Raw genomic sequence first — 10,476 nt, forward strand, 5'->3', positions numbered from 1 at the left:
TTAAAAATTTGCTATCAGTATCAGTCCCAAAAGTCTATAATCAGTGCACCCCTACTTTAAAGTTCGCTCATGGCTAGTGTCTGACCAAAATGCTTTGCTTGGTAAGAGTGAAAGACAATTTTAATTGGTTTTCAGTTATTTGGGCATGACCAGTCAGGATAATTTAAAAATGGCTGAAGTGGAAACTGTTACCTATTCTTGTTTTTTAAGACTTGCTACATGAGACACTAACTGCACAATAATGTGTCACAGCACAGACAGTGCTAATACACTACTGCACAGTATTATTAGGCTACTGCACAGTAGCTTCACTAAAAGGCATTTGCCAGCATTACTGTGCAGTAACTCTGGTTACTGAGCACTTATTTAATACTTGATTATACAAGTACTAAATTAAATGTGCAGTAATTAGGCCTGTGTGAGTCCGCAGTGATCCGATCCGGCTTCGGATCCACCCACTTCAGATGGCAGTGATCCAATCTGGAGGTCCGGACTAGGTTTCCACCTTGATCCAGACAAACCAGCTCCGAAGCTTTGGAACCACCTCAGAGATCCGGCCATAGGGTATAATGGAGAAATCAATGGACAAAAAAACAACAAAGTTACAGATATTTCAATATGGATAACACTTGCAGGGAGGGTAGCCTCTGCTGAGAGCATGAAACCTGCCAAGTTTCAAGAAAAGCAGTGCAGGGGTTTGTGGGGAAGTGTACCCTATATTCTTGAAAGCCAAACCCATGTCACAGCTGTGTGTTACACCACAGGGGGGTGAAAACTGCAGGGATGTTGGCCTCTGGTGAGGCCACGGAGCCTGCCAAGTTTCAAGAAGATCGGTGCAGGGGTTTTGGGGGAACTTTACCCCAAATTCTTGAAAGAAAAACTCCTGTCATGTCTATGTGCTATACCACAGCGGGGTCAAAACTGCATGGGGTGGTAGCTCTTACTGAGGCCACAAAGCCTGCCAAGTTTCAAGAAGATCGGTGCAGGGGTTTGGGGGGAATTGCAAAACTTGTGACACGGGTGACCCTGTGTGTATTAAGGCACACTGGGGTGACAACTGCAGGGATGGTGGCCCCTGCTGCAGCCACAACACCTGCCAGCTGTCGAGGAGATCAGTTCAGGGGGGTTCTGGGGCCCTGCACCCCTAGCTGCTGACAGACAAAACTCGTGACATGGGTGCTTGTGGGACTGACTGTGTTTGTCTTGGGGCAGTTGATTGTGTATTACTTCTTTCCTCTCCTTAGCCTGTTTTTGTAGGTGCTACTTGATGGCAATTAACTGGCTACATTAGCTAGGTCTGGTGTATTGAGCTGGTCTCTGAGTGAATCATGATTGATTGGTAACTGGTAACATTATAGCTTAGGAGCCAGGCCTGCAGTAGTATCTCCCACATACCAAGACAGAGACAGTCAGTTGCACAAGCACCCATGGCACGAGTTTTGGCTGTCAGCAGTTAGGGATGCAGGGCCCCAGAACCCCCCTGCACCCAAGTCATCAACAGCTGGCAGGCTTTGTGGCTGCAGTAGGGGCCACCATTCCTGCAGCTGTCACTCTGCTGCGCCTTAACACACACACACACACACACACATACACACACACACGTTTTGCTTGTCCACAGCTTGAGAGGCAGTTCCCCCCAAGCCCCTGCACCAATCTTCTTGAAACATGGCAGGCTTTTGGCCTCAGCAAGAGCTACCACCCCTTCAGTTTTCAACCCCATATGTTGTAACACCTAGATGCGACATGAGTTTTGGTTTCAATGATTTGGGGTGCAGTTCCCCCCAAAACCCTGCACCAATCTTCATGAAACTTGGCAGGCTTCATGCTCTCTACAGAGTGTACTCTCTCTGAAAATTTCATCCAAATCAGACAAAAAACAAGGTTATAGATATTTTATCGTTTCCCCATTATACCCTATGGCGGGATCTCCGAGGCAGCTCCAAAGCGCTTCAGAAGCTCCAAACCGCTTCAGGAAGCCTAACAAGGCCAGTGCTTCAACCTGGACATGCTGCTTCTGACCCCGAAGCATCCAAAGCTTATCCAGATCTGAAGCTCTGTCCGAAGCCTCGCACAGCCCTAGCAGTAACCACTGCGTATTAATGAACATGTATATGCACCCACTGGGAGGTACAAAACAAGACAAGCAAATAGGATTATCAGTTCTAAAATTATTAATATGTATGATTGGCATTTTGTGCGCACATACAAGTATTTTACAGAATAATTTTTTCTTAAGACAATTTAAAAACACTTTTGTCAAGAATACCTACTCCAATGTGAAAAATTTCTGGATTACAGAACCAGTTAACCATGTCCCCAGTAGAGACAAAAAGACGGGGCTGCTGTTCTGAAGATATACAACCAGAGTTAAGACTAGATAGATTTGCCCAAAAAAATACACAAGTCACTTGAAATACATGTGGGGAATGGGGAGGAAAATCAACACTTCCATTCTAATATAATAAAAAGCTTAGTACTTCTGTCCATCTGTCTGTCTGTCACACTGGTGGCCAACTGCACATGTGCCCCAGAGAGGACTGGTGGCAATTGGCTGCATGGGCCCCAACCCCTCAGGCAGAAAACTGGAGGGAGCCCTTAGGCTTTAATACCGTATTGACTTGGTTCCTGTCAAAGCTGACAGGAGCACTGGGACCCAGCAGGAACTTCAGCAAGATTGAGCAGCCCAGCTATTGCACTCCCTGCTGGATCCCCACAGCCACCCTGGTAGGGTGTGTGGTTTGGGGTGGGGGGAGAGAGAGAGTGTACACGCGCCAGGGGTTGCGTGGGTGTTGATGTGCGGCCAAGGGCTGGGTGGGTGGGGGTTTGCAGCCAGGGTCAGAGTGGGTGAGTGGCTGTGGGTGTGTAGCCAGGGGAACAGTATGCGAGTAGGTGTGGGTTTTGGTGAGCAACCACAGGCTGGGTGGGTGGGGATGTGCAGCCAGGGTCAGAGAGCGAGCGAGCACACGTGCACATGCACACACACAGGCAGGAGCAGAGTGGGTGGGGTATGCATGTGTTCATAGCACGAGTCCTACATGCACACCCCACCACAACACACACACTCACATGCACCCACACTCGCCTCGCACTGCCATATACACAGACCGCCACAAACCCCATACCCACTCACACCCCACATACGCAGACACACACACACCTATAGCACCCCACAACACACTTCATTCTAAGCTGTTGTGCAATCACCTCTATGTACACTACACAAACACATGTAAATCGGGACAAAAATTGTTTTAAATCAAATTAATGAATACTGTACGTTTCCTTTTTTAGACTAGAATTTCATATTTTTCTGGTTCCAAGATGGCAAAACCCTTTGCTGAAAGGAGCACTTCTGGGAGCAAAGGTCAGGGGCTTGGGGGCAGGACTTCCAGCCACAAGATGGCGACCAGGGGGTGGGGCACCTGCCAAGAGGCAGAGCTACTCATGCAGCCCTCGACAGCTTGCCAAAACTCTGTAAGTGGTCCTCCACCCAAAATAATTGCCTGCCCCTGTTTTACATGGCCAGCCCCAAGCGGGGGGGGGGGAAATGTAAGCTCTCCCTGAAACGCTCCATCATTCATGACAGGCAACTGGCTGGTACTCTTTATAATTGCACACTTTCACCACTGGTGCAACTATCCACCAATAGATACCACTGCTTGCAAAAGTGAAACAGGCCAGGGAAATGGCATTAGTCTTATTAACATGTAACTCTGCTTCTGCTTTTGTGAAATATGGCATCTTCCAGTATAGACTATTATATAAGAAGTATCTCTGTTCAGTTAAACCACAGTCTGTGCTGACACACACAATTCTGTGCAAAAGCAGAACAGTTATGAAGTATTTCCTGCCAAAAATAAACACTCTCTTCTTGACTGGTTTAACAGCACAATTTTGCTTATTCATAAATCTTAACTGTGGCACTTTGTAGTTAAATGGGTCATGAAAAGATTGCTTTTCCTAACTGATTTAACTGTTCTCCCAGGTTTGTGTCAAATACCATCTGCTAGTTTGTACAATGTGGTTTAAAGGAACAATTTTGCCTGTCAATCTGTCTTTAATGCACGATGAGCCAACCGATGCTAAGAGTGCCCCAAGGGCTAGGCCTAAAGGCCTTGGGGATTAGGGAATGGCATTTCTATGGAGGTGAATCAGATTCAGTTTCTGGTCCTTGGCTTTTGCTTCCTGAACCAACAAGGATTGAAAACCCTGTGTAAAGCCATTCAATTGCCTACTGATTATCATTTGTTATGATCATGTTGCAAGCAGAAGCTCAGTCTGTTGACCCAGGGCTGGCTTTGCCAGGATGTGCTGTGGAAAGGGCACATTCAGGCCCCATATTAAGGCACAGAAGCAAAGAATATCTTGAACCATTTGATACCAGTTCTGTCTGACTACAGAACAACAATGATCAGCCTGAGGTAGTCCCAACCTTGTCCTCACAGACTGAAAGGTTGGCAAAGGGAAAAAGAATCAGAGAGCTCTGATGGAGATCTGGCAGTGTCCCCTGAGGAAATAGTATTTCACATTTAATGATCTTTCCCCTCTTTTTTCTAAAGCACATCCTGCAATAATGACAGTTTATGTAACTCTAGGGATGTAAGCTTTCTTCATCTTGATACTCTTTGCATTATAAAGTTATAATTAAAGAAACTGGCAGCCACAAGCTGATATATCACTCCAAACTTACCACATATTAAGTATAGGATCTTCCTCCAGATGCAAACTTTTAGAAGGAATTTTGTATGAATTGCAAAAACTATTTCATGGATATTAACCATTATTTTCTAATTCCTGTATAACCTATATATTTTTCATAGATTTTATATAATAATTCCTGGCTGCAACCCATTATGTATGCTACACAGAAACTTTATTTTATTTCCAGTTATATTTTAATTATTTTGTTCAATGTATCAAAACAATGGCACTTACGTATCAATAGCACAGACATCCAAAAGCATTAGAAAAGTCTTTAAAAATGAAAACTAGAAAGTAATTATTCACCCATAACTGACATACTACCAGAGCCACTTCTGGGAACAAAGTGCTTAAACTATAAAACAACTGAATGCAACCCTGTGTAAGAGTACACAGCCAAAGCCTGAACACAGCAGGAACAAACAGCCCAACATTACAGTGGTACAAATTGATCAACTCATTGTTACTGCGTGATAGCGTTGGAAAAAAAAAAAACATGCAGTGACAGTACTGTATAGTCATTTAGCACTTGCTTATGCAAGTGCTAAATGACTGCGCAGTAACAACTATGCAGTCCGCCACTCATGTAGATGTGGCCACAAGGACCCATTTTACCCCCTTTTCTTTTATATACAAATGAGAACATGGGAAGAGATCATGAAATGCCACAGGCTCAGCTGCCTACAAAATACTGAGGATACCCCTAAGCTTCCCTCCTGCCAGTGCTCCTGTGGGGACCAAAACCCAGAGGTCCTTGGCTAGATGATCTTGCCCCTCCACTCAGGGTCAGATTGATTGCAATATTTGGGGTCAAGAAGGAATTATACCCCATGGTCAGATTGGTATGGATTGTACAGATTTTTGTCTTCCTTTGCAGTGGGTTCTAATCTTTTAAGCAATTAATGAATTACACGCTGGATACGTTAAAAATAGACTTTTAAATCCATGACTAGCCAAAACAATCACTCTCCTTTGAAACAATATAGATTGTAAAGTCTAAAATGAAACATGCAAGAGCCAGAGGAAAAAAAAAACAATTCTCAAAGAGTGAGATCTAATCATGAAGTGAACTTTCAAAAGAAATTAAGTGAATTCAAAGTCTGATTGTTTTTATGAAATGCTGGAGGAAAAACCCCCCCCACAAAAAACCAAAAACAAACCACATACCCTTTGAAACTACTTTCCCCCTCACATTCATGATACTGGTACCCTCATCTACAGAAACAATTCCTCCCTCTCCACTCAAGTCCTTCTTCAATTAAAACAGAAACAAAACAAAATTACCAAACTTCAAACAGTGTAACCAGAAACAGGAGAAGAATCCACTAGAGACTTCACTAGAACTATCAATTTTACACAACAGGCACTTAGATGCCATGATGGTGGAAAGCAGCATAAGACACTAGGACAAACAGAAAGTAATGGGTAACTTCTCTAAATGAAGTAAGAGGAAAATTTTAGGAATGTGTGAATCAGTAATTATCCTCCTTGGAATCTGGTCCTCATCTCTCCTCTTTTAAACAAGTTCCATGGGATCTCTCTGTAACAACCATATCTGCCTTACAAGATGCTGGGTACAAGGTGCTTTGCAACTCCAAAAGAAGATAATAGGAAGCAAAATCACACCTAATATCCAAACAGTATTGGGTCACCACTTAATTATACAGCAACACAGCACCTAGTAAAATCATCAGAACATCTGCATAAGCTGCTTGACAACTGTCAGAGAGAATACGGCACCGTTTCGTAGACTGATAATATTCTGTTTGATGGGTTGCACTAGGTAGCTTCAATTGCACGAGCTGAAAGTTATAACAACCATCAGAAGAACAGTAACACCCTGCTGCAATAAGACAGATTTCAGATTTAGACATTAAATTTCCAATAGACCATTTCAGTTTCAGCTGTTCTACCTGCTGAAGACTTTTTTTTACAGAGCAAGAGATATTATAGCCTTGTTTTTAATGTAAACAGATCCTTCAACACAAGCATCTTGCATGCTTTTTATAGACTTAAAGAAAATGTTTGATGACTGTGGAAGGTAAGAAGCAATGTAAGGGTTTGTAAGTCACCAAAACTCCCACCACAGTCAAAACAGGGATGTAACTCACCTTTCAGGGCTGACTGTTCAGCCTGTGTATACATCCCCAGGAAGAAATAAGTGCAGGCTAGGTTCACCCAGACATCAGGGTTGCAACCTGGCTTCTTGGTAAGAGCCTCATACTCCTGAAACAGAGAAGGTGTTTAAAAAACGGTGTTTGTGATAAGACAAACATTTGACACCAAGAAGAGTGCCGTGCAGGCATCATAATTCTATCTTTTTGATAATGGACAAAATACAACATGATATAAATCAACTAACTCCTCCCAAGGTAAAAAGATAACCTAATAGTAGGAACAACATTTGATTCTGTTTAGAGTCTGACAGAGTATGTGCTACTGCTTCCTCCTACCCACTCTACACAACATACTACTAAAATTGACAATAAGAGCCTGCAGGATTATCTAAGGGGCTGGATATCCTGCATAGCAAGGACTAGAGGGGTAATAAGACAACTACTTCCCTAACATTTACTGAACCCCTAGAATACCTGATTATCAGTTCCTACTCCATATTACACACTATCCTATGCGCTGTTCTGGAGATCAGAAAACCCCACTAGATAACAGAATCCAATAATTGCATAGTTATTATGGTTTCTGATAAGCACATTTTATAACATCTGTATAGCATAATTTAACAAACTAAAATACAGGCATAAGAGAGAATATTGGTCAACTCCAAAAACTCCATAGTTCTAAAAAGAAAAAAGCTAAGTGTGAGAAGCTAATGCCTAATGATAGGCTTCTCCTTTAAAGATCTTTATGTATCAACCATTATTACAGAAAGCCACTGAATTTGCAGTATCTGACTCCTGATTTCCTTTTACATCTATGCTCATTCCACATATTTGAATGTTGCCATATATGCTGCTTTATTTTCTCACTAATTTCCATAGAATAAAAGTATATTTTGCTCTGCACTTTTAAGAGATTGTTAAATTTATTTTAGAGTATATTAGGCATTAAGTATTATGCTAGTGAAAAGTGCAGTTCTGATATCTCTGATGATAGGAATCTTTCATCCATAGACCATACAGCCCAGGCAACAGAAGGTATATGGATGCTCAAAGGGAAACAGCCGTTCTGGGCTAAATTCAATCATGAAGAAAACTGAAACGCCTATATCCTACTCCATCCATCATTAAAGCTAGAACTCAGCTCCTGATGCTGCTAATAGCAAAAAAAAGTGGAGGAAGGGATTCATTCAAATATTTGTACTTCTTAAAAAACTGGAACAATAGCTTCACCTAGTGGTGAAACACAATGTAGACAGAGAAAAAAAAAAATCAGGTAATTCAATTTCCTTAAGTCCTTTTGTAATTTTGCATCCCAAATTTAAAGATCTCTCTCAGCTTTCCTTCTAGAAACAAAAATTTTACAAGGTATTGAACACAGACTGCACTTCAAAATGGAAAGCACCTTGGATTTTTTAATACAAGAGAGAAACTTTGGTTTATTTTACCATGTCTCTCCCCCTCCAAAAACAGTTACTTGCTGCACACAACTAAAAAGGTTTTCAGTACTTTCAAGTCCTTTAAATCTAACTCTAACATTTAAGATGATAAAGGTCACTTTGTAACCAAAAGCAACCAATCACATAGGAAGGATATGTGCCCTGATCAATGTTCTGGGACATGGGGAAGGCTAAATACCTTCAAAAGTCTTGAACACATACTCAGCAGTGTTTGGGAATGGAAATTCTACCTGAGACACAAATTTGGAAACCCTTTTAACATTGTACACATGAACAAGATTCACTGCAGTTAAACAACTACTTGTACAGGGGAAGAAATTGTCATAGATACATAATGTACTTCTTTTAAAGCATAAGATGACATCTTTCCCATTATCCCCGTGATGCCTATTTTTAGAAATTCACTGTTTTATTACTTTTCCCCAGTATTAATGAAGATGTGAGAGTAGGAAGCTATGCAGACAAGTTAAAAGGCTGTGAAAACTCATCTCAAAATGACAGAAGGCCAGGTAGACAAAAAAAAGTAGACTAACGTTTCATCAGATGTCAAAAATAAGAGACATACTGACATGCCTGATAACAGAGTGCTTTCCAGTTTCAATGATCCCAGAACTGGCAGCAAATTCTTCTTCCAAGGAGTGGAGGTGCAGAGAACATGAGGATGACAATGGAGAGAAAAAGGCAGAACCATGGTGGAGGACACAGGTTCCCATCAGACAAACATGCAATAAGTACCATGTGATACAAGTACCTGGAAAACCTATGGATCATTCAAATAACCAACGTATTTTCAAAAAAATCATGGTGGGGGGGAGGTGGGAAAAGGGATGTTTTACTTATCCGTAAATTATCCAATTCCCAAGAATTTACAGAACAACACAGATAGTTCAAGAGCTAGCAACACTCACTTGTAAAAAGAGATTAAGCCTGTATACCAGTAGCGCTCAACCTTTTTCCTAGGCAGGCTGAATGGGCAGTGCCTGGTCCATGCACAGGCCAGATGTGACCAGTGGCCCTGATCCAGCACCCAGGACAAGTGCAGCCCCATCTGGCTGTGTGGAAGGGGGAAAGGGGCAGCTCAGGGGGGTCCAACCCAGCAGCATGGGGAGAAGGGGATGTGGCCCAGACATGATTCAGTTTGGGGGGGAGGTAAGGGGGAGGCTGTGTGCAGAGAAGAGGGTGTGGCTTGCCCCCATCTGGCTGCACCACTGGAGGGGGTGTAGGCACTTGGCAGCAGTGGAGAGAGTGGCCACTGCTCCCCTGCCACCAAATCTCCCAGCCCTTGGGGAGCCCATGGGCCAGATACAATGGTCCACAGGCTGCATTTGGCCAGTGGGCTGGAGACTGAGCACTCCCTGCTGTATACTAAGCACTGGCCAATTGATAAAAGTGAGGACTCAGTAATTTACACCATTTTGGAAGGTGCAAACCCCAAACACTGGAAGGGTGACTGGAGCACACAGGAGCAAACTAAAAAGGCTTCTTGAGGCTTTTAAGTAAAGACCCTACCACCACCACCGGACCAGCCGGCTTCAGCATTTAAGCGTAGACCCTCCTGCTTTCCGATCCAAGCACATGGCCAGTGTGGCTGCGGCTGCCAGACAAACAGTTGGAGCAGCCTCTTCTCCCCCATGACTGCCTGCCTCCCCCTTTCATCCCCCCACCCGCACCCCTTGCAGGGCAACATCCTGCTCCCCGTTCCCCCTCACCTCCAGCACTCTCTTGTAGTCTCCGAGGTGGAAGGCGCAGTATCCAACCCACAGGTCGGCCTCCTCCTCCTCCTGCTCCCCAGCTTGACGCTTAAACTTCAAAGCAAAAGAGACGAGAAGGAGGGGTGGCTGAAGTGACATCACGCCATGGCGTTACAACGCGATTATGACACAGAGCCAGGAGACGCGCTCCCCGCAAGGGGGGGGAGGCCTCGGGGGTCCCTCCCTGAGGAAGAAGAGGAGGGGAGGGTCAGGGAAGCTACCCGGCCCCGGGGCCCCCAGTACCTCGAGCAGGGCGATGGCGCCGGTGAAGTCCCGCTGGGCCAACAGCTCGTCCCGCTGCGGCACCTTCTTGCCCTTCTTTTTCCGCTTGTCGCCCAGCGGCGCGGCGGCCCCCACGGCCGGCTTGGCCCGCGACAGCATCTGCGCCCGGCACGGCACGGCACGGCACAGCGGGACTCAGCGCCGAGGACGGCGGCCGGTCCCGTC

The 10,476-nt window shown here is 44.3% G+C and overlaps 1 protein-coding gene across 9 annotated transcripts in view; it reads right to left on the reverse strand.

Moving 5' to 3' along the window:
• The window catches only part of TTC26 (tetratricopeptide repeat domain 26), a 70,762-nt gene that overhangs the window by 59,901 nt on the left and 385 nt on the right, over positions 1–10,476 (reverse strand). For 7 of the 9 annotated variants that reach the window (XM_019514901.1, XM_019514898.1, XM_019514904.1 and 4 more), the window contains exons 2-4: positions 10,273–10,410; positions 9,988–10,083; positions 6,813–6,927 (exon numbers count right to left, since the gene is read on the reverse strand). In XM_019514901.1, coding sequence (XP_019370446.1) covers positions 6,813–6,927; positions 9,988–10,083; positions 10,273–10,410 — 349 coding nt within the window. Of the gene's footprint in view, positions 1–6,812; positions 6,928–9,987; positions 10,084–10,272; positions 10,411–10,476 lie in introns of those variants that run through there. The other 2 variants (XM_019514900.1, XM_019514905.1) reach the window with 2 other exon arrangements.

The sequence above is a fragment of the Gavialis gangeticus genome, unplaced genomic scaffold, assembly GCF_001723915.1.
Source record: "Gavialis gangeticus isolate Ggan-Ray unplaced genomic scaffold, GavGan_comp1, whole genome shotgun sequence".
NCBI lineage: Eukaryota > Metazoa > Chordata > Crocodylia > Gavialidae > Gavialis > Gavialis gangeticus.